The 25,488-nt window shown below is 38.5% G+C and overlaps 1 protein-coding gene across 3 annotated transcripts in view; it reads left to right on the forward strand.

Moving 5' to 3' along the window:
- The first annotated feature begins 2,100 nt into the window (after positions 1 to 2,100).
- LOC309715122 (roundabout homolog 2-like) overlaps positions 2,101 to 25,488 on the forward strand; it is an 83,811-nt gene continuing 60,423 nt past the window's right edge. Inside the window, exons 1-2 of one of the 3 annotated variants that reach the window (XM_082547970.1) lie at positions 2,101 to 2,309; positions 5,565 to 5,891. In XM_082547970.1, coding sequence (XP_082404096.1) covers positions 2,255 to 2,309; positions 5,565 to 5,891 — 382 coding nt within the window. In that variant the 5' untranslated portion in view covers positions 2,101 to 2,254. Of the gene's footprint in view, positions 2,310 to 5,564; positions 5,892 to 18,131; positions 18,832 to 25,488 lie in introns of those variants that run through there. The other 2 variants (XM_082547968.1, XM_082547969.1) reach the window with 2 other exon arrangements.

Raw genomic sequence — 25,488 nt, forward strand, 5'->3', positions numbered from 1 at the left:
TGTGTGATGAAAGATGGGGTCTTTCTCTGCCTCCCTTATCTTATTCAACTTCAAGATAAACATCAAATCACCACACTCAATAAATGTATTTCTTTTTTTTTAACCTTATGCAAGATCTCACATGCCAGTACCCAAATACTTATGCAACATAACCTTTTTCAGGTGCATTCATTAATCTATTTTAATTGAGGGATACTTAAAAATACTTTTACTTAATAAGTAACTTAATAAGTAACTTAATTAATAACATTTGGGATTTTAAAATAAAGCACAGAAAAAGCACCATGTTAGCATGTGCTATTCATCAGTGTTAATGATGAATAGCAGCATTATGTATCAAGTTATTTGCCACAATTACACTCACCGTGTTCTTGAAGATTCCTCTACTTGTCATTAAAGTTCACCTTGATGGATTTTGTGAGGTTTTTAATTTCTTGAAAAGCCTATTTATTATCTCCTCTTTGTACTTCCGAGAGGCAGGGCTCGCTGTGGGCTAAGGTCACTTTGAACATCAAATTTTGAAAAACTGTCATTTGGTGTCAGGTCACTTAAAGCGACCATTCCTTTGTGGTTTGGCAGGAATGGTAATGCAGTACTTTATTCCTCCCAGATGACACTTAATGACAGTAATCTAGTTTTGGTAAAGGCTTGCCCTTTTAAGGCAAAGAGTTATAGACATAAAAGATGTCTCCACAACACCAAGAACAAGGCTGCTGCCATAGGAAAAAAAATATTTTGAAAACACAATTGTGTGATAAATGAGATCTATCCAGTGTAAATAATTCTGTTCACTTTACACCCCTTTCATACAGACTAATTTTAGTCATTGTCCACAATTATTATTCGATCTACTGCTGTGAACACAGCACTAAAAAAATGCTTTAATTTCACTCGCCAGATCAATAGCACCTGATACAGCCTCATCTCATTCTCATCTAACAGTGAGGCACTGCGTTTATAATGCTATTGACAATATTGAGCAGTATTGACGAAAAAACTGGATAAGAGCCTCAGGCAGCGGGCAGGAATGAAGTGCCATTTCTTCACAGCTGTACACCTTTGTAATAGCTCTCTCAACCATGAACATGAATATAAAATGCCAGCTACTAAAAATCAGACAGCTTTGTTTCAATCGTTTTACTCAACCGTTCGTGTCTTTTGGCGGGGTGACGCTGGGTCGAGTTCAGGAGGAGACAAATGATAACAGAAATGATGCATCAGCTCTGCGAGAGCACATCTGCAAGATAAAGGAGGAATGTTTGTGTGCTGGATAAACAAAATGGCTCTAGTATATCTAGTTGCAGGTGCAATGTTGGGAATGGGAATAATGTGTTGGGGGATCTAACACCGAGTCTCTAAAAGTATAAACCGAGCAAGTGTATGTTACGCATTCTGATGTTTTAATTCATTCAAACGGAGATGAACTAGCTAAATATATATTTATACATGTATAATAACATTTTGAAATAACAGTTAGGTATAATAAGGCGTGCTTTAAGATCTTATCAGTCCAAGTACATACAAATTGAATGAAAGGAAATAAAATCTAATAGAAGCCAGCCAAAACAGCGCGCTTTCATTTACGCGACACTCATCATGTTGCTGACTATGCCTATGAGTATATCAGCTGTCTGTGATCTCCTTGAAAAACAGAAAGAAAGAAAACGACTCCTGACCATAGCTGTACCAGTTCAGATCTAAACTGCTGCTGAGTTTTAATGCTCAGATTTATTGTGCTTGTTACATTCGCGCGGCTTTTTCTCCCAGGGCAAGAGAGAGGAGAGGAGGGGCTGAGCTGTGCTGTGCTGCACCGTTCAGCTGCTCACCTCTCACTGAATCCCGTCTCCACCTTTCATCCCTCAACTTGTCCCACGTAGGGATGGATGAGTTCCACCGCCGTCGGACCTTGTAAAGTATCAGACCAATGCGTCTGAACTGGGGGACCGACAGTCACTGGAGGGTCTTTGGGCGTCGGTGATGTTTGCAATTGGTGACTGCAGAAACTGCCAACGTGTCGGCGAGTCGACAGACCACAGCTTACTTGTGCGCTCTTGGAGTGGGAGAATGGACATGTGAATGAGAACGATTTCCCTCGGCGGCTACAATAACTGTTTTGGTTCTTTTAGTTCACAAATCGTCACAAAGTCTCACAAGTGAAAACAGGATTGATGAGATTCTTTTTCTTTTTTTCTTTTTTTGTTTCTGCTTGAGGAGGAATTCATGCGCCGATAGCTCACGAGGCCAATATGCCAGAATGGGTCCTCTACAGTATTTATTTCTCTGTGGACTTCTGCACACCCAGACCTATGGTAAGTTCATACAGTGCATGCATCTCTTACTTAGCGTCGTGGTTAAAAGGATGTCTCGTCCCACGTCATGCTATAGAAAGAATAGTCAACTGTGACCCGATGCGTATTCGACCACAGTGATTCCAGCTTAAGTCCACCAAGAAGATACTGAGTATGGTACGCGATTAACAGCTGGCACCCTTCAATTCTTGGTCATCATATTATATACTTTCTTCTCTTTCTTTTTAGTTTAGCCCCTGTATAAGATTTTGTTCCAGACCAACTATTTAATGGTTAGGTAGACAAAGTGATTATTTATTTATACGGGGTACCCTTAGCTGAATAGATTTCTTACTTGAATTAAATGGTTGACAGCTTATCAATATTGAGTAATCTGACAAAAAAAAAAAAGAAAAAGTCCAGGCAGCCAAACTTTTCCCCCCTATATTATCTGAAAAAATAATATTTTCTGCTCCTTCAGTGTCATGTTCTACTCATGTCGAAACCTATAATGGCTCCTGCTGGACCCACATATTGCTTTAATTCTCTTTATCTTGCGTCAGATACGTGGCCTCACGTTCAGGTTGATCAGTTAACTTAATGGACCTTCTGCTGTCTCAAATTTGAAATGTCTAGTCTGACGTGGAGGCAGTGTACCTTCACATAGTCTTAAAATCTGTCCCAAGCTGTGCATGTGTTCAGTACAATGGACCTTTTAACATAAACACTGTATGCACAAAAATTCATTTGCACCTTTACATTTCAAGAATCTTGCGTTGTTCAATCTCCTGAAGTGTTTTGTGCTACTTTGTCCCATATAGCACAAATCTGTGTCAGTAGAGTAAATGTGTGCAGGTGTAAGCACTACACAGCACATAAAGTGGCTTTTGAAACGGGTGTTTCCTGTACACTGGAAATGCTGAGTTTATATGGTACAGTGTGTCAATGCAGCACACAAGAGCAGCAATCATCTCATCTTTATGAAACCTGTAGTCGGGGGGCGGGTGTTGATTGAACGCTGAGGTCATCATAGGAGTTGAAGTTTGTATTGGACTCCTGCTGACAGGTGTTTCCTGTGATTGGCACACCACATTTTTCTATACATTTACTGGGTTGAATCAGCACATTCTGACAGTTACATCATAAGCCATTGTTAATGCATGGCTGTTGCATTGGTTTTAATGGGTTTCTGTGGATATATATGTATTAATATGGAGATATATGTTAATACACATCCAGCATACCCATTCTTATGTTTTCAGTTAAAGGAATCTTCCAAGTTATAAGCTGAAGCTTGTACTGGTAAAACACTGTCAGCGTAACCTGGTTTTTATCAAAGTGTCCACTGCATGTAAGCTCCCAAATAACTACTTATTTTCTGCAAGGCTTTGAGTGTGGGCTTCAGCACCATGGATAGTTCTCACTAAATGGACATATTTGGGAAGAAAAATGAGCCTCAAAGGCTGGACCTGGACAAAATATTTTAAAAATATTTTAACTGTTCTAAATGTATCTAAATATAACTCTTTACTTTCAGACTCCATTAAAATTATATCTGCCTTTTTAACCCCCATTTTAAGGAGTTACATTTAAAAAAAAAAAATCCAAATCTTTCCCTTCTTTTTTCACTCATTTACATTCAGGGTCATAGTGTCCATGGAGCCTGCCCCGAGTAAGAAATAGACAACCCCCTCCTGATGAGATGCCAGTCTATCACAGGGCCAACAGACTGACAGGACCCCACAGGACCTTCTTGCTGTTAGATGACAGTACCAACCACTGAGCCAATGTGCCACCCACAACTTAAATCATCTAATTTAAATTCTGTTGTCTGACAGAACAAGCCTCAAACTCTGCATTAGCTACTGTGGAGACCGGGTAATGGGAAGACCAATTAAACAAAGCCAGTATTTCACAAAATATGTGTTTGTGTGACTTTGCAGAGCCACACAAATGTTATAAATTATAGAGTTTTTAAAAGCATTTTTAATACGCAGTGTATCTCCCTGCTTTGGCATGCTGGTGCCAGCTAATGGAACGCTTTTTGTCAACAAACCTCTTAACATTATAGACCATCACATCAATTTTTATTCACTTTTATGACTTTATTTCAGTTGCTGTAGAGCAGTCAATGATCACGGCTGCCTCTGCAGTTAAAAAGACAAGAGAAGCCAAACATCACTTTCATTTATTTATTATATATCTTATTTATTTTCTCCGTAAGACAGTCGAAAACGTAAGTTCTAGCGACTTAAACACTACACACTTGACTTGTTTGTATGCACACGACAGAGAAGACCTTTTAACTCAGATATTTTAATGTGCTCATACACCATGGAACAGATGAAAGTTGTGAGATTGTCATGTCGGTAAACAAACACAGTGCCACTACATTCAGGTCATTACTCTGTGACATTTAGAGGTGGAATATATGAAACACCACTGAATTGGTCAATAAATGGAAAAAAAAAAAAAATCAGGCATTCCCGTGACATTTGATGGAGATCAGCTATCAAATACTGGGGGTTAAAACGTAAATATTATTTATGGCGAAATATAGCTGTTGATTTGAAAAGCACATAGTGAACTTTGCACATCCTTAGTGTTAAAGTACAAATCAAAAAATCCATTGTAGCAGCTGCTGTTATACACCCACTGTGACAACATGTTTGATGATGTCAGTGTTTGATGGAACGTGTTAATGAAAAAGTTAATGAGATGTAATGACTCCTCAGCTCCTGTCTGCGAAAGTAAATATGGAAGCTTCAGTTTAGAAACACAGTATATTGTAGAGCAAATAAAAACCTGACACTAATCAGCTTTCTTTTTTTTTCCAGGTACTGTAATCACATTATATTTTGTGTGTTCCCCCAATCATATTTACAAATTGATGCAGAGGCATAATTTACAGTTTAAATTGCAGTGGAAATTATTATTTTAGTGACAGACGAAAACCATTACTTATTTTCCAACATAATTCCCCAAGATTTCTCTCTGTCATCAGCTGTCATTATTTTAATCAAAAGAAGTATGATAATCAACAATTCCCTGTTTTTCTCTCTTTTTTTATTTTAGAGAAACTGTGATAAGCCAGTATTGCTTTACTGCTGTTGTATGACACAGTGCCTATTAACTTTTAAAGGTTGCTCATTTGTAGTTGATATTGCTGTTTTTGGTAACTCAGGGGTTACCAACCTTTATCCCAAACATACTGTTGGTTAAAAAAGAAATATATGTGTATATGAAATAAACATTATCATCATTCCTTTCCTTTAGGGTCTCGTCTTCGCCAGGAAGACTTCCCTCCCCGCATTGTGGAACACCCTTCTGACCTCATTGTGTCCAAGGGGGAGCCAGCCACTCTCAACTGTAAGGCAGAGGGTCGTCCACCGCCTACGGTGGAATGGTACAAAGACGGGGAGCGTGTTGAGACAAACAGGGAAAATCCCCGTTCCCACCGTATGCTGCTTCCCAGTGGGTCCCTCTTCTTCCTGCGCATCGTTCATGGACGACGGAGCAAGCCAGACGATGGCATCTATGTTTGCGTGGCCCGAAACTATCTGGGGGAGGCCAAAAGCCGGAACGCGTCTCTAGAAGTAGCACGTAAGTTTGACTTTTCATTGTGCCCCTCTAGGCACAAAGGTAATAATATGGTCAAAGAAATCTCAATGTCGCATGAAAAAAAAAGGGAAATAAATGAATATGGAGCATGGGTGAGGGTGGTAACCTTTTGTGGGGTATATGAAAATATGAAAATGTGCTAATATTGCATAAAAAAGTAGAGGTTAAATTAAGCAAACAATGTGGAGCTGTTGTGCTACCGTATATGTCATCTGATGTCATCTGTCACGGTGCACGCAAGATCACATAACCTTTCCGCTGAACCTACAAGTGTGTGTTAATTTACCCAGCCGTGTGCATAACGTGTGTGCGCATATGTGTGTGAATATGTTTCCTGACTGCTAGTGAGACCTGTTTGGATGACCTGTTTGAGTAATGTATGGGCAAAGCTGTGAATCGCTCCAGGGAGGGAGAGCAAAAGGAGGCAGGATTTTAACCCAGCGAACTCCCTTTCAGTGTTTGGATTTGGAAAGACGCAGCCAGCTCCCAGCCAGTTCTCTCCCTGTGTGGGAGAAAGGCGCTCTGGGCTATTCACATTTCCATTATGTGCTAAACTGAGCTGATTTCTTGCCATGAACAAGATGCACACACGCTCGGACGCACATGCATGCACATAAAAACACCCACACCGTCTCCCCTGCTCTGTGTTTATCATTAGCACAGATGGGGAATTCCATGCAAACAATATATTGCAATTTGGTTTTAAAATAATAATTAAAAAAAATATTCACCCACCCATGGCATTCTGTTATATTTGCTTTTTAATTCCAAAATAGGTGAATATAAGACATGGACCTAATGACTTGACTATGATGTACTACAATTACATTACTACAGTTAAAACAAGAACATGTCAGAGTCAGAATTATGGCACTGTTGTGGCTTCAGCTGATTTGTCACCCTTGGCTTTATGGGCAAGTCACAGAAAAGGAAGGGAAAAAAACTGAGATAAGAACCATGAAGCTAATTGTAGCTCAAGACATTATCTGAAATCTCTGTGCCTTTCTTTTGTGCACCACATGATCTCTTTGCCTTATTGCTGTATTCAGTCCCTGTTGTCTTGTGTTTCTGTTGTCTTCTTTTACTGATGATACCTCGTCTTTGTTTCAAGGCAGTGAACTGTCCTGGAAGTGCTGAGGCTTACGCAGATGCTGGCAATGTAATAGGACATACAAATCGAGCCATAAGAACGAGTGTGTGTCTGTGTGTCTGTGTGTATGTGTGCGTCAGAGGATACAACATTGGCTTCCCCATACAAAACGAGACATTGTGGTGTCGGGTATTATAGCTGGTATTATCTAGCATCCCTGTCTCACTGTAATCGGAATTTACACTGCACTTCTTGAGCTGTACAGTTGTCTTTGAAGATAGTGAATAATTCTTTCTCATAAAGAAACCAGAGACCCAAAACTGTCGTTATAATGTCAAGAGACACATCTTCTGGCGGCTTCACTGATTCCCTTGACTGAATAGATGCCTACTTTATGAGCACAGTGACTGTGTCAGAGTGATTTTGTGGGGATTTTCTGGTTCTCCCTAAACACAATAAAGCTCATTTGTATGCTGTAGCTCAAACCGGCATTCTGAATTCATTTTCTGAGTTAATTCTCACATTCTTTGTCACTGTTAAAGCTGCAGCTACTTATAAATTGTTTCTTGGTTTTTTTTTTTCGTGAGAAACCTATGTTATGTGTAGCAACCATACATATGTTGTAAATGTGACTTACCCAAAATAGAGTAGCAACACCTAAATATTAGAAAATATAGAAATGTCTTCCTCAGCATGGCTCAGCAAAGCTTTAATATTCTTTGAAAGGCATGTTTTGTTGCACATCATAGGATACATTCTTGAATCCACACCAATTGGTTTATATTTTTTGTATTCAAAGCACCATCGTAATCATTTTGAGGACATTTTGAAGGATCAGTGTTGGCTCTGAGGAGTACACCTCATGAGTACACTTCGTATTTCTAGATAGAGCCATACATATTTGGAGAATGACACTTTTTTGTGTGTATTTTTCTTTCTACACCACCTTAGTTCATTTAAATCACACAAGCGAGATGTGATTTGAGTATAAACTTATGGCAGTAATTCAATGGATTTACCAAAAGTAAATGAAATGACTGCCTGAATTCTACAACCCATGGACATCACGAAATGTTGTTTCTGCTCTCTAAGTCCTTTACTGCCACCACCTTTAGTTCCTGTTTTTTGTGGGCCTTTCTGCCTTCAATTTATTTTTCTTTAATAAAAGAAAAGTAACAAGGCCATTGAAGAGTTTCCCATTCCGTTGCCTTGAGAAACTCTTAGGTTGCTTTTGCTGCGCTCTGATTAATTATATATTTGCACTGTGAAGTCCTGTCTGATCAGTTTTGCAGCATTTGGCTGAGTCTGAGCAGAGAAGTAGCACTAGCATAGCCTGCTAGTGCTGCTTCTTTAAGCAGTCACATCATCAATAACCACTCGGTTCCACAGGCAGCCATACATGCCATAACATTACTTCAACCATGTTTGACAGATGATGTGGTATGCTTTGGATCACAAACTGTTTCTCTCCTTCGCCATACTTTTCACTCCTCATAATTGTCGAACAAGTCAAGCTTGGTTTCATATGTCCAAAGATTTTTTCTTTTTTTTTTTTCAAAATGTTCCACATTTTTTCTGGCAACGTCAATTGACCAATATTTACATTTATGTAGACGACTTTGACAGTGATGCACCTACCCCCACAAGATGACTTGACTTGGTTAGATGCTACTTTTTGGTGTTGCTGTTCTTGTCAGTGCATTTGTTCTTTTTTAGCAGTGTATCAGATGTTCAATTTCCCAATTCTAACTTTATTATTTTGATTTCCACCCTAATAATTGCCTTCACATGAATCAATCTTCATTGATGTCCACTGCAGTGGTGTACAGAAGCAAAACTAAAAACAAAAAATAAATGGTCCAAATACTCATTAATCTATTTGTACAGCTCAGTATATCTTGTCTATTATAAGGAAGCCCAGGATAGGATCCACATATTTTCAGTATGTATTATATTTATAGTAACTGCCTTGTGTACATAGTGTTAAGGGATCATTTTTGTTTTCCACAGCCTTTCTTACATAAAGGACAGTACATGCCGGGCAGATTTTAGTCTTCTCTGTGTAATTCAGAATATCATGGTTACAGGGATGCATAATCACATGACTCCTCCAGGGACTGCAGGTTCCTGCCAGTATTGCTGCAGCCAAAGTTGTCATGCAATGCTCCGGGTGGGAGCAAACGGGTATACGAAAGTGCTGTGGGGATGATCTGACAGTGAGTCTAGCTCTAGAATGGTCTTTAGGAGTCCACACACATCCTCAGATTTTCTAATGGGCTGTAGCATTGTATCTTAACCAGTGGCTCAGAAAATGTAGCTAACTAGAGGGGTGCTGCTCCCTTGGGTACATTTGTGCTATACAAGCTCAATTTTGGTGGTTCGTCATGCATTTTGTGAGCTTGAGTCTGAGTGAAATTTGAAGAGACATTATTCATTCCGTGTGATGCAAAACACTTCAGCTGTTTAAGATGGCAGCAAAGCTTAAAATATGTAAATTATGCAGATATGCCAGACAAACCTACAGCTGACAGCCTGGCATCAACAAATGATGTACCTCACAACATTTGTTTGTCATATAAATTAGCCAGTCCATACTAAAACATCTATTTGCACACATATTTTCTTTCTCCCCTTATGCCTTAACAGGGCTCATGTTAAAGAATTAATAGTAACAGTGCAAATTTAAACCACAGGTTTTTTTTGTTGTTGTTGAGAATCATCTAAAAGGACAGACAAAATGTTAGTTTTTCTTGAAATCTGAAGAAATTATTGTGCATAACTCACCATTTCTTTATTTCCTCCATTATTTGATTTGTTATTCACTTAACACATTGGCATATTTTAAAGTCTTTGCCTTTAACTTGCTTCTTGTGCCTAATCATCTAGCTTCAGGCTGACTTCAATACAACTGTGATGTCTAGAGGGACAGTATTAACATATTTTCATACCATCTGCATGGTTATTCCTTCCTTGTTAAATCTTTTAGCGCACTGTGGATATTTTCCAGCACCGTGGTTTTTCAGAGGAAATGTTTTACATTTACATTGACTCTTAGCTGAGCGAGACTGAACTAACCCTGAATAAGTAGAAGTGGAAAAAAATGAAGGCTAGAAAGCATAAATTTTATCCTGTGGACAATGGGAGCATATTTATTTTCTAAGCTGATGGACTATAGCAAGGCACGAAACAGAAGAATTTTCAGCCTTCTCGAGATTCTATTTCCTGACCGTCTTATTTGGTGTATATATGACACAAATGATAACATCAGCTATTTCAAAGGGAAAAAAATACCTGTTTATTATTAGAATGTCATGTATTTTTTTCTTGATAAACAAGGCCCATTGTGTTTTTGCTACTGTTGCAACATGTCACCTGGATCTCACATCCAAGTATGTAATTTTAATAATCGACAGGCACCTGCTGTCAGTGTGTACAATCACACTTGGCCAACCACTGAGGCAGCTTTTTTACATATTCACTCTGTTAAGTCAGACATTACAGCTGAGCGCTACTTCTGAGCAACGTGAACAAACAACTGTGCAACCTCCAGGCCACCAGTGGACTGGCACTAATCATCCCGAGTGAGTGGCTGTTGATGGAATTAGAACAGCTTCCTCAAACTATTAAGAGAAGGGACAGAAAGACATGAACGGTGATGTTTTGAAGGGAGTTGTGGGCGGAGAGGCGGCAGATGCGAGGGTATTCATTAGCACCAAACTCAAGAACAAGACGAGTCCCCTTCTGTTCAACTGTGCTAGGAGAATTAGATGTATAGTCACTCAGCCAGACAATCATCAATTAAATCCTCACAGTCCCAGACAACTAGTGAACTAAGCAGAAACAATGCTAGATAAATCTAGTGCTAGATTTTTATTTTTTATTTTTTTTACCATAGATCCCTATGGTAATCGTTTTTGCTGAAATATTGAACACAAAATTTTGGAATTTTCGTATAATAGAAGAGTAAATTCATTTACTGACAGTTTGATTTCAGACTGAAATCTGCGAGGTGGGACATGTGAAAAAGTCTTGAGCTGCCCATAACGTCTTTAAATTTTGCCTGGAAAATGGGAAAATAGGTGCAGTGATTCATTGAAACATGTTCAAACATAAATGGAAATAAAGTATATAAGTTAAAAGTTAAAAGTTTGTACAATTCTTGAAAGTCAGTATTTGGTAAGACTTTCTTTGTTCTTTAGCACTATCTGAATTCTTTTTGATTGTTGGATTTCTTGCAATTTCTTCAAGTAGTTTTCAGGAATCGTTCATCAGGCATCTTTTATCTAAAGCTTTTTTTTTGTTTGCTTTTGTTCTGTTCTCCACCATAGAACCAAGTTCGCCAGAGCTTCTCTTTACATGTTGTACTGCCATTTTTGGGAGCATTACAAGTTGCTGTATGTCAATACAACCGTTCTATCCCAAATGTAATAATATGTATGCATTAAGTCCATAGTAAGTACATAAATTGCAAAAAAGGGCAATAAACTACAAAAAAAGGAAATAGTTTTTGCTTTTTAAACATATTTCTAGTTAGAGAAATTTCAGAGGTATATACTTAAAAACTGTAAATACAAAAAAAGTTGCAGAAAATAGTTTCCAACCACAGGAAAATAATTTTGAATGTCTTCATAGTTTTATTTTTTAGATACACCAATTTTTGTATACTGCAGGAAAAACGGAAATAAATATTATATTGCAAATTTGCAAAAAAACAAAAAAACAGCATGTGCATCAAAATAAACTATTTCCAACAGTGCAATTTGAGTTCTAAGTGTCCCAGAAACTATACAGAAAAGCATAAACTCAAACATGACAGACATGGCAGACATGTTTGTTCATGCTGAAGTCTATGCCAACGTACGAAGTGCTATGAACAGCTGATCGGATCGGCAAAAGCATGTTTCTGGAATATTTTTGTTGCTGCAAGTGCTCTTTGTGCAATTTTTGCAAAACCATATGTGGAAGGAAACCGAGGACAAGCTGAATGCATAAGATGTAAGTACAACTCCTCCGGTTTCCTATGCAAAATACATTTTTGCGGTAACTTATATGGTTGCAATTCTACTGGGATTTAAAAAATAGTTCAGCAAAGCGGGGAGTTCTGCTCCAATAGGCCTTAAAGGGTTGAGATGGTCCCACTCTGCTTCAATATTGTTGACATTTGGCCAATGGGGAGGCCAAGCTATGACTGATAATGTTCCACTGTGTGATTTTCTTTCTAGGTGTGCTTTTTGGAAGTGTGTTTGGAATCATTGCCAAGCTGAAAAATAAAGCAGTTGACAATCGATTTACAGGTGATATACATGCAGCCCCAAATCATGACAGAGCCTCCTCCGGGTTTAACGGGTTTCCTGACCTTCTCTGCACATTTGGATGAGGCTTTGGACCAGAATTTGATTCCTTCAGTCTCCTTCTTGTTTATTTGGCATACCATAGACTTTTCTCAGTGAACAGTAGATAGATCAGAATAAATATCAGATCCATCTCGTGGGTCCTATGTCAGGTCTTTGATGGAGTTATTCAATTCATTAAAAAAAAAATGAATAAATACTGCGCACCATGCCAAGACAGGCCAAGTTTTCAAATAATAGCTCTTTAGGAATCATCCTGTTGGTGCAAAAATATTATTTTCTACCTATTCTCTAAAATTATTGCACACCACATGTTAAGTGGTCTTTTATGTGTTGACAGAACATTCCTCTGAATATGGTCTAGTACAAGAACTGTATAAAAAAATGTCCAAAAGAAGCCCAGAAAATATTACCTATTGCTTTAGTCCAATTTAAATAATTAAATAAATAAAATAAATAAAAAATGTGTTGCTCCTTGGAAACCATATATAAAGAAGAGCACTAAAAAAAAGTTCAGCAACCAATTATGTTCAACATGTACAGTATGGGCAATATATTCAGTTTGCAGCCATATAGCTGTGCTGTGATCTATATCATCACTCACTGCTTTCTTGTCATTGTCTTCTCCTCAGTGATGCGCATTACCCTGAGCAACATGGGCTACTGGTTGGTATAATGTACTGTGAGAGTCAAAGCAATGCTTTCTCCAGGCATGAAAATATCTTCTTTCACAAAGTTCATCTCATAGAAGGCATAATTTATCTACATCACCATATTTATGCTTTACATTTGGTATATATCATATGGGGAGGTTTTCTTCAGAAAGCTGTTTGGGTTTAGAGTTTTGCTGTGAACAGTCATTACTATTTTAAGGTACTTACCTGTAGTTAGGACTGATGGTGTGAGTCTGAAAACGTAGTAAATCACTCAAGGTTTAGTAGCCGTTCTATTAGGAGACATTTTGTGGTGCTTCAAAAAGTGGCAACTTGCCATTAATCATGCATTTCACTGTTTTGAAAACACCCAGGGTTAGTGTCTGCCTGCCAGCCCTGTGTGTTTCTAGGCAGACTGTCAATGTTTTGTATGAGTAGATAGGTTGGCCACATTGTACAATCTGTTTCCAGTTCACCAGCCCTTGTGTATCTTTCCTCTGTTTACCCTGCTTTTGTTAAGCCAGTATAGGGTTTTGAACCCAGCTGATAAGAAGTGAGCTTTCTCAGGTTTTCACCAAATTGAATCATTAGCATTATTAATACATGCCGTCATACTTTAGCAGGTTACATTTGTCGTGCACATTTGGGCCAAATCGATGCAGCATTGCAGTATTATGTGTGGTTATTCAACATTTTTTTCACAATTAAGTTGGTTGTATCTAATGCGAGCAGATGTAAAAAAAATAATTCAAAACTGTGCAAGCGTATATTTCTTTAATACCTCTTAGAGGTGATTGCACAAAAAAAGGGATGCTTCTCCACGTGCATTTATGATCCCAATCACACTGATTCTTTTTTTTCTCTCCATAGGGCCATTTTGGTGTTGCTAAGCAGCCTGTAATCAGCCATCAGTTTCTTGTATGTCAGTGAGCTACATACAGTATAATTTACAGTAGCTATATTAGTATTAGTAGTATAGCATCAAAAACAGAAACCTTGAAGTGAAAGAGAGAAACAAGCCCCCAAATAGCCCTAAATGAAATCATATAATTTCCAAATGAAAAACGAACAAAGACCATGGTGCATTGTTAACACAGCTGAATCACAGCTGGTATATTCTGATTTTCCACCTGTTAGGTAGTTAGGCTTTTTTCTAAAATAATGAGATTATAGTTATTCACATTACAAACTGTTCCAAACATGTACTCACTTTAGACAATAAGCTACAGAGGGAGCCTACCATGTCGTCTGTTGGTGTTTAACTATCCAGTCTTTTCCACAGCACTTAAAATGTGGCTTACATTTGTAGATCATTGTGAAGCTCAGACAGGGAAAATGGTATCAAGACTCCACATGCAAATATAACCTGATCACACTCATGTGGGCATTAGTATGCATGGGAAGCTTTTTGAATGTGATAATTATCAAATCCTTGAAGATGATGTGAATAATATGTATTCGAGTAGCTTTCAGGTTATGGTACGTGGATTCGTAAGGTGGCTTTATTTCTATTCAAGTTGTTTAGTATGTGTGTGGAGATCTTTTTTTTTTTTTTTTTTTTGCTGTTGTTTTTAATCATGTAAAATGATGCCATCATTTTATGACAAATGTTCCTCTAGGCATGGTGCATGCTCTTATATTTGATTTTTTTCTGTTCATCAAAAATGGATACTACACATGTCTATAAGTTTTCAGTAATCTTAGTTATTTTTTCTTCATTTCTGCTGTTGAACTTGCATTTGGAAAGGTCAAGCTCTTGGATTGTCAAAGTATAGAAAAGCTGAAAGGCTCAGCATTGAACTTTTTCCTATCGGAGGTCACTTATTGAAAACATATCATATATACACAAAAATAGCTAAATAACTTTTTTAAAAATTATTAAAGAAATTCATTCTATCCAGTGCTTCAAAACTATATTTACTTCTGAATGAGAGTCTAGTCACATTTTATAGAATAGGTGTTGAATTCAAAGAAGACTGAATTAATCTGTACTGTATATATAGTCATATCTCCTATGACTGTAGAATCCCAAATGAACGTGTTAGAATCTGTTGGATATGTTTCTCGATTTGTTTTGGGGTCTTAATAGTAGTGTAGGAGAATACTTTTGTTTCTTCCAGGTAATAAAAATACAAACCACATATTTATTTTCCTGTCTTTTCAGGCAGTTTTATGTTAAAAGTATTTATAAACTGCAGATATAGAGGTGGCCAGGGCAAGGAAGTAGAACTAATTTATGGATTTTTTTTTTATTATTTTTTTTTGGCTGAAGACAGTGAGTGAAGGGGCTAGCATCTGGTGCTAACTGGACCATGTTCACTCCTTGGAGGTCTGTGCATTATGAGGTTCGGTAAGTTAGCTAAGGGCTAGCATCTGGTGTTAATTGGACCATGCAAACACCTTTAAGAGCTCTGGTGCACTTTCTTACAGTTGGTTGGAAGAAACATATGCCTGGCGTGAAGAAGCACACTAGCTTGATTTGCTGTGTTCAAGCTTGTTTCAACTTTCTAATTTATGATGAGAATCATTTGTATGTAAGTGGAAATTCAAGATATAACATCTTACATTCCCCTCTCCATGTCTCTGTCTTAATTATACATCAAAATTTGTTTCCCCATATACATCCTGTCTTTTTACCTTATTTTATATATTTTACCCGAGTGTCATATTTAAAATGCTTGTAAGTGGTTATGTTTTTCCTTTAATATAATGACAACATTTAATAAGAATGGAAATGTACTTAAATATCTCACTGAATTTCACTGAATAAATGTTTATTTAAATAAGCACTATTTTATTTTACTTACAATAACACACTAACTTGCTAATACAACTGTTCCCCCTTCACAAAGCACTTTTAATGTTATCCAGCAAAACGATGACTAAAGTTTGTTTGTTTGTTTTAGAAAGAATTCTGAGTTACATAAGTCAGTGATAAACAAGGTTGCTTGTCAAACAGATGCTAACTATTAAATTATGGAATCTGGTTACTTTTCATGGTCAGTTGATCTTTACCCTCTTGGGATTTTATCATCCTGCATTTACGGATGCGTCATCACGTTTGGGACTATTTTTCACATTCTTTCAGAAGGAAAACAACACTAACTCTGTCTGATAAAAACAAGCACTCTAAAAGACTTCAGGGAGTAGTGCTTGGCAAAGGCATTTAATATTCTAATAGTAGAAAATATCATCAATAGTTACAAGTCTGACAGATTATAAACAGACTTATTTTATTCACAAGTTGAAAGTGTCTGGATTTATAATGTCCCAGTAACTATAGAATTCATCCTAATGAAATCAGCAGTCAGTGTCATCCTTTCATTTAAGCGATTGTGTTTACTGAGTCAGTGGCTAGGTCATATTGGGTCAAGCTACTCACATGCACCTGTCACAACCTGTGACTGGGGATTGTTGTTATGAATAAACCAAATATTGCTATCTACCTGAGGAGTCCTGCACACATATTGAAAATCTTCTTTCAAAATTGTGTTGAGGGTTGCAGCTTCCAGCTACAGATTTCTCATCCAGCGAGGAAAGATATGTGTTTACTATCAAAGTAGCCTTCAACTTTAATGCCTAAGTTGAGGACTGTGTGGTAAGAATTATTATTTATTTATTTTTAGACCATTAAATAACATACATGTAACAGTATTTGTCAGAAGAATTCAGCCATGCATACATTTTATATTCAACACGTTTGTGTTGAGCTTGAAAAGACCAGCTACAAAATCCATTTTCAATATGACGGATCACAAAATGATTCATTACATACCACCGTCTACTTTTCAAGGTATTATATTGTGATGCCAAACACAGTACATTACTGGCTATAATTTAATGCAGTCGTGTTCCAACATTTGAATTTGAAATATGGCTATACATCTCCTTTTAGATGAGTTGGCGCTGGCTTGAGCTACTCCATTAGCAGACCTTGAATGGGGCCTTCACACTATTACAGATATAGCTGTAACTTATTGCCTCTGTCATCTGTAGAAGCTGCTGCTGGGTGTAGCCTTCTGTTTTCAGAAAGCGACATCCAGCCTTGTTTTATGACAAATATATAAAGCGGCATGACGCTATTAGGACGGGTAATGGATTATATTCAGAAATTAAATTAAGAATTTAATTTTCTTTTTAAAGTAAAAAGAAATCAGTAATTTAAAGTGACCCCTAGCATGATAATGTGTTCACACTGTATTTGTGTGTTTGCGTGTGGGATTGGGTGTCTTTACTCATGTGTGATTGTGTGTGCATCTGAGTGTGACAAAGCAAAGGCGTGTGTCTCTCAGCAAAATGATAATGCTTCATAATTGTTGCACTGCAGTTATTGATGTACAATATATGCATGTTCTCGATGTGGGTTAGAGGGCATATTTAGGCAGATTGCCCTAATGCAAAAAAGAAAAAAAATCCCCCGTGGACTATAGCACATGCAGTTTTATTAAAACGTATTATCATCATTCTTTTCGTGGTATATTAACCATCGCTGGAAGCCAGTGAATGTGTTGAAATATCTGCTGTTTCACTGTGTAATACTGCTAACTTAAGTGTGCCTATCCACTCCCTTCTTCAGTCTGGCTGGGGTGATGAGAGTGAGGAACATCACCAACCAGCCAGAGGGTCTCTGTAGTTGGTTTATTATTCATGTTGTCTACCCAACATTCTACCCAATCTAGGCCAAAGCGCTATTATAACTGCTAAGTGTCACATGCAAGACTTCCGTTTGCCCATTCATTCACTCCCATTGCATCAGTCTATGCTGAAGTCCATCCACCCAATACTCTGATTCACAAAATGTTGAGAGTGCTAGGACCAGAGCAGCAATAAAATGACATCAGGCTTTCACAGTACACACCTGAATGAGTAAAGAGGAATGGGAATATCCGGAAGCTTCATTAATTCATGAAACCTGCTGGATGTAGTATTTTTCTTTTATCTAACCCTGAAACTCACGAGCATCTGTCTGCTCGTGCTTTTACCTGGCTAAGGTGATTTCATAAATAAATGCTTTCTACAAGACAAAGTGGGCTGACAGAATGTTTCCTGTCACTACCTTTTATATCAGCAAATCCATAAAGTGCTGCACCCCTGTGTGTCTTAATTTATTCTCAACTGCTGTAAAGGGTGTAATTGCAACAAGGCACCAAATAACATTACATCCCATCTGACATGTGTCTGTTTGTGTAACGTAAGTGATACTTACACTTGGTGTGGTTAGATGGTAGACTCAGGACTAGTGTTTCAGGGGTCTAAGTAGGGATGGGTACCGGTGTCCGGTGCCATGATGGCACCGGTTCTGACATAAACGGTAGTAACCAGACCGAAAAGCAGCGCACATTTCGGTGCTTTATTTCGGTGCTTTTTTTTCCTGAGCTGTGAAACACTTTAGATTCTAGCCAATCATTTTACGTTTCCGAGGATAGTAGGCGGGGCCAGGTACGTACGTTCTTTTAGAGCAGAGCTACAGATTAAAAATGCCCAAGGCGAAGCGGTCAAAAGTCTGGCTGTACTTCACAGCAAAATATTGCAAACTCAGCAGCCTGCAACAAGTGCTTTAAGCTGATACTGTGATACTGTCAAAGGAGGTAACACCTCAAATCCGATGAAACACCTGGCGATGCATAGCGTTTTTTTTAAAAGCCCAGAAATGCGCCGTATTTGATATCTTGCTGCGAGACCTCACACCGAGCACATCTACTGCGGGTGGGTTGCCTGTTATGCAACATCCCCCAAAAACACGAAGAGGAGAGTCCTGGCCCCTAGCCCTGCCAGTGTAGCAGAAATGATGACGGATGATGGTGGCAGCAGCAGCCGTTCTTCTCTGCGTGAGTAGCTAATTTACGTTGAGTAGGCTAACCACGTTATTACATTAATGCATGTAAGGTGAACTAGCAAACACCATCATAGCTACATGCGGCTGTCTTCTTGTTTGATGGCAGATACTCCCTTCACCCTGGCTAAAAAGGCTAAAATGACCAAAGAAAAAGTGGAAAACAGTTAAACATGAGAGGTTTTTGGACAAAGTTTGTGTTTTTTTTCCATTGTTTAAGCACTGCTTCCAGCCAAGAGTGATACCATATATGCCCCATAGCTGCAGAAAAGGCTAACATTGTTATCTTTTTACAAAAAACAGCTGAACATGAGAGGTTTTTGGACCAATTTTGTGTTCTCCATTCTTTAAGCACCGGTTTGAGCACCGTTTGAGCACCGGCACCGTTTCAAAAGTACCGATTTGGCACCGGTATCGGATAAAACCTAAACGATACCCATCCCTAGGTCTAAGTGGGATTTCTGATAATCAAGACGGCTACTAACCGTCTCATACCGTGTTGTTGGTTTATACTTTACAGATTTTTATTTCCTTTAAACCAATTGCTCTATTTAGTTCTTCATTCAGTTACATAACCCTGCTTTTTCTGATTTCATATTCTCTTCAACCTTGAAAGCTCACTTATCATTCCACTCTCTTTTATTACTTTCTCCTCTCCAGCGCCCAACACACACGTTTCCTATGTTGTTCTTTATTTGTATATGCCAGAGACCAGGTATACTATGATCCTTCAGATTCTTGATTATTCTTTTTATGTTGCATGTACAAAACAGATTTTCTAGGTTGTTGGATGAGTCAGGTACCTTTTACTTCATGGATTTGTCAATGCAGCTACTATATCTAAGGACTTTTAAGCCCTCTACTGCAGCTGTAAAAATCCCTTATCAGAGTGAAAAGTGATGGGAAACATGTCGTGAGCTACAGAGTCTTAATTCCATACTTAAAGTAGTTCACAATGAGGGATGCCACGCCGTGAAATTTCATTTTTGTAGAAGCGAAAGATTTCATTACCAAAGAGTCCTCAGAAAAACATTGTTCTTCTTCACTGTTTTTCCTGTTTGTCTCCCTCGACACTGGCTTGGCAGAAAAAAAATGCTTATGTGTACAATAGTAGTATTTTCATGGAAAGCACAACAATTTATTTCTTCTTGCTACGTTATCCTTGTCGTAACCATTTTTACGCCTCAGATAACTAATGGGAAAGAGCAAAATGTCACATGATAAATCTTATATTTAGAACAAATTCAAATATGCAATATGAGGGAGCTACAATGAGAATCACGAGTCATTACAAAATTAACATTTTGGTTAAGAGACAATAGGACTGTAGCACTGCAGAAGGCTGTTTATAAAGTGTTCCTCTGTAAAGGATGTTGTTCCCATGGTTAGTTGGTTTGCTTGGTCTCTCATGCTCCAGTAGTTAATGTGTACTAGTCCATTGCTGCAGATGCTGTCCGCATGGGGACTGGAGCTGAGGAGTGACCAACAGAGCTCAACGTGGGGAGGGACGGACAGTGTGTTCCAGAACAGATGTTTCCAGCCTTTGTGCATTTGTCATTTCAGCTTTAATCTGGTCAGTGAAGGGCATAGATGCTGCATGGATGGGGACCCCAGCTGTCAGCACTCTTGAGAAGTCACCCACCCCTCCACCCCTCACCACAAATCCTAAATTCATTCGAACATTCAAGGTCCTCCTATTCAAATCCATACTCATGTACGCACGCAAAAGCAAACACCACACTTTGTAATTGGCTCAGAATTAGGGCACACGGACTATTGTTGAACCTGTGGAGATTATACATCATGCCTGAATCTGTGGAGATTATGCAGTGCTGGGATATTATGCCTCCATTTTCTCTGATTGCCTCTTTGTATTATTTCCCTTGGTTGTGCCGTAGTGAATCTTCTACTTATTTCATCCCTTTTTCTTCCCTAATATTGTACCACATTCTGTTTTTGGTTTTCACTCAGTTTTCCTCTGTTGTACACAGTCTATTCCCCTGCTTTCTACCATTCTCCTCTATTCACCCCCTACCCCTACACACACACACACACACACACACACACACACACACACACACACACACACACACACACACAACCACCACCATCAACCATCAACACCACCACTCTCCACCCCCTTGCCTTACCCTCCTCCTCCGTGCCTCTCCTCCTTAGGGCCTCTGGCTGTCTCCCCACAAGTGATGTTCTCCTGGCCAGATGATGCATGCATATCTCTTGTGTCTTCTTGATGCTAACTCACGTAGACATTTGCACGGCATTGTGGGATTCTGCTCTCGGTCATATTTCATGTAATGATGAAAATGATGATGGTGATGAGGAATCAGGGAGAGGCGGGGATGGGGTTGGAGAGGGGGTGTGCTTCTATTTTTTGCCCTTGTCTTTTCTTCAGTATCAATCAGTGCATTGAGATTAGACAGTAGATAAATGGTGGTCACACAGAGTGAAGCATGGGTAATAAGTTTTGGTTTGAGTTTGGACGAGTTCCTTTTCACTTTCCATGCAATCATGAACAGCACTCAGTATTATACACAAAAAAGTAGGCTTCATCGCTGCTTGTGTTTAGCATCAGTTTAGAATTATAAACTCCAACTTTCATGGTTGCTAATCTCTGGGTCAGTCACTCTTCTGTTTTTTTGTTTGTTTGTTTGTTTGTTTTGTTCACTTCAAGGGCACCCATGATTGCTTGAACAGTGTGTTCTGAGAAAGAGACAGGAAGTGAAAATTATCCCTAATAGAATAACATTTTCCTTGCAAGTGTGCTAACGAACGGAAATGTGTTCTGAGCAAAAACTGAGTAAGAGGGAAACAGGGAGGATAAACATATTCAGTGAAGAGAGAGGGGAGGGAGGTGTCATTATTGGATGAGTCTGGGCCATGGCAGACTTTTGGCCCTCCTACAGTGTCTCATCTATGTGTATGTGCAGCACATTTGTGTGTGTTATAGAGTTAAAAAGATATGCTGGTGCTTGTGTGCACATTTTAGGGACTTGCTGCTATGCAAAGCTTTGTCAGTGGATATAGCATCTATGGAAGAGAGATTTCTTCACAGTCTACGCTACACCCTAATTAATCTGCTTAAACCTGCTAGGCCTGTCTCCAGCACTCTTACACATCAGAAAAGCCAGCTCTGAATCCAACCAGGATTTTCTCCATGGATGCCAGTGGAAAATCATTCCAGCTTCACCGCTGACAGCTTTCTGTCAGAATGTGCAGAAATGCATATAGAGTGGAGACAAACATACACATCATCATTTCCTATCATGAATATTGAATAGGGAAGCAGTTATCAAGAGGGGTCATGAAGTCCCTTAAAAGGTCTAGTTGTTGGTTTATATTGCCTACCTACAGCCAGTGCCTTTCAGATGACAAGCACTTCCATATCCAACAGATAAACCATTGTAAGGTCAGTGCTGTTCTATTGGGTTTGCCATAGGGTATAGCTGTGATCTGGATATGACAAAAACACCAATGACCAAATGGTGACAGTCTTTTTTTATTTATTGCTGGAATAACTCCCCTGTAACATCTAATGAAATAAATTCAGATGGTACAGCCAAATGTTTTTTGGGTGTTTTTTTGCAAGCTGTTGTGACAAACTACTTCAATCCAACTTAGGTACCTAACTTCATTCATTTCTAATGAACAACACGCTTTTAAAGAGTGCCACACTGAATATTGAATTGAAGTTAGAGATAAAGTTTCAGGCTTTTGGTAGCACTTAAGCAGATTATAGTGTGATGACTGCAGAATGAAGAAATCATCACAGCAAGCAAAAATGAAATGTTCAATATTTTCTTGGCAGTACCAACAAAATATAGACTAATGCTGGAGCGCGTGTGAGCCACAATGTTCCAAAAAATAGTAATGTCAAAGTATCTTACTGTATATTTTACAGTTTTGTACTGTCTTTCTAGAATATCATGAAATTTACATAAGTAGACTGTGATTTTACATGTCAAAGGTAAAATAACATAACATCACTGTAAATATAGTAAAACACAATTTACTTGTTTTTTAAATATATATTTTTTTGTACATGTGCATATTTAGATTGTTAAAATACATTCACAAATGTATCATGATTTCACAAATATCTGTCCGTTATTTGAAAGATCGAACTGTTGAATTCAAATGTAATGCTATGGAAAAGTATATAACATGATTCCTATAAGCTTGTGTTACATCACATAAGTATTATTATCATTGCTATTTAGGGCGATTGTGGCTGAGGAGTTGGCAGTTCGCCTTGTGATCAGAAGGTTGCTGGTTCGAGCCTAAGCTCGGACACTCTCGGTATTGTGTCCGTGGTCAAGACTCTTCACCTACCACCTACTAGTGATGGCCAGAGGGGCCGATGGTGTGATATGGCAGCCTCGCCTCTGTCCCAGGGCATGCAATCCATTATTATTTAAACCAACTGTTAACTGTATATTTCTGTACATTTGCGTATTATGATTCATATTGCCACATTCATTGATCTTGTTTATAGCTAATTTCATTGTTTGATCACATTAAAATGTTCCTAATTTAATGTCTAAAAGTACTTGGAAAAGGCAGAATCCCATGTACTGAAAATGACTGTATTTTCATGAGAAAGTTATTTTCTGTTATTTTACGGTCGTATTTTGCGCCCCAGCTGCCGGAATATTACCGTTTTTTTTATTTGTTTTTTTCCCTATTTATATGTAATTTCATTGTTTAATCACATTAACATGTTCCTAATTTAATGTTTAAAATCACTTGAAAAGGCAAGATCCCATGTAAAATTAGCGCAACAAACTGTATTGTCATTATTGGAAATAATCGTATTTTTATGAGGGAGTTATTTTCTGTTATTTTACGGTAGTATTTTGGCACCCCAGCTGCCGGAATATTACCATTTTTTTAAGATGTTTTTTGTAACAGTGCAGAGCTTTAGCAGGCACAATATTTTGCTGAATATGTAACCTGGCTAGACAGATACTAGACCTAGCATGGTGCTGATATCATACTGAGTGTGTATATTTTCTTGTGGCTTGCCAGCTTATTATTTAGTTTGGGTGTCTAATGACTGGAAAGGCGTATGCATTGATGGTTTGGATCTTATTCCTTTGTATAGTGCCAAACACTACAGTATCCATGAGTGGTGCGTTGAGTCACAGGGATTCTTATTGTCAGCTCAGTTCTACCTTGTCTTAGAGTCCTGATGTGTTGCTCTGTCAACCAGGAGGTGATTTGGGGCCCAGTGGTGTTATTTCCAATTTTTTCGACTCATTTGCCTACTCATCCTGGGTGCTACCATGTCTGAGAGGAGCTTCCATGTTGTGGAGTGGAGGTAATTGGTAGTTTGAGACTATCATGCCCATTATATGATATATCATGATATATGTGGCAGTCTTTAAAAATTGCTCTGCCCTGTGTCAATCAGTCCTGGTGAATACCTGCTGTTAGCAGTCACTTTGCTGTGAGGTGATCATTGAGAGTTTAGCTGCTATTGAGAGATTACTCTGAATGGATCTTTGGAAAACTGATTCTACAGTCTAATTCTTCAGCCATGTAACCACAGCTGTGAGCCTTTAGTTGACAGTTTCTAGAACCTCAGTTATCTTGTTGTACCTCTTTTTCATCCAGAATGTGTCTCTTATGATTCCCTTCTGCAACTCAATCAATTAACATCCTCCAACTTTTTGGTTTCCCTGATTTTGTCTTTTCCTCTACCTGCATCTTGGATCTATATCTGTGATTTTAATTTATAAGTGATTTTAAGATTACTGTGGCAATGGTATGTATATATGACCTCAATGGTTTCAGTGATACTGGTAGTACAGATGATGCATTGACCAGTATTCATATTCACAGACATTTTCTTAAATGGGCAATCAGTGTGCCATATTTTTCTATGGTTGGCTACCTTGAGTTTTGCCACAATATTCATCTTCACCACAGTACTGTAGATGCAATTGTCATTGCAGGTAGCTGGGAACCATCAAGTTTAGTTACACTGCTCGTCTACTTTGTGTACACTGTTTTTTCCTAGCATGTTTGGCTTATTATTTCCACACTGCTGACTATTGTTCCTGTGGTGTTACACGGGGAAAAGAAGGTTGGAAATAGCTGCGGTGAAGATGTTTTTCAAGATGAGGGCAGACCATAGGGTGGCATATAAGAGTAGAGGAAGGTGCACACAGGTGGACTGTATCCTGTGTAGACAGTGCAATCTAAAAAAGATGCAAGGGAGTGTCAGGGGAGAATGTAGCTAGGTACCATCAGATGGTAGTCAGTAGGATGAATTTGGAAATCAAGAAGAGGAAGGGAGGGAAGGGAGAGTCAAGGGTTAACTAGTGGAAGCTGAAGAAGGAAGAATATTGCACAGACTTCAGGAAGGCATTGAGACAGGCTTTGGGTAGTGGGGCAGAGTAGAGCTCTGATTTGACGAGAGAAACTGGCAAGAAGGTATTTCCTGTGTCTTTTGAAGAAAGAAAAGAGGATGAGAGAACTTAGTAGTGGAATGAGGCAATATAAGAGGAAGAGGTTAATAAAAAAAAAAAGTACAATATGGGGAGGTGAGATACAGCAAAGAGAGAGGTGGCAAAGATGATAAAGATAGATTATAAAATGACTGGAAAGGGTGTGCAGCAGGTTAGCGTGA

Source organism: Aulonocara stuartgranti (genome assembly GCF_965226115.1).
Source record: "Aulonocara stuartgranti genome assembly, chromosome: 10".
NCBI classification, from domain to species: Eukaryota; Metazoa; Chordata; class Actinopteri; order Cichliformes; family Cichlidae; genus Aulonocara; species Aulonocara stuartgranti.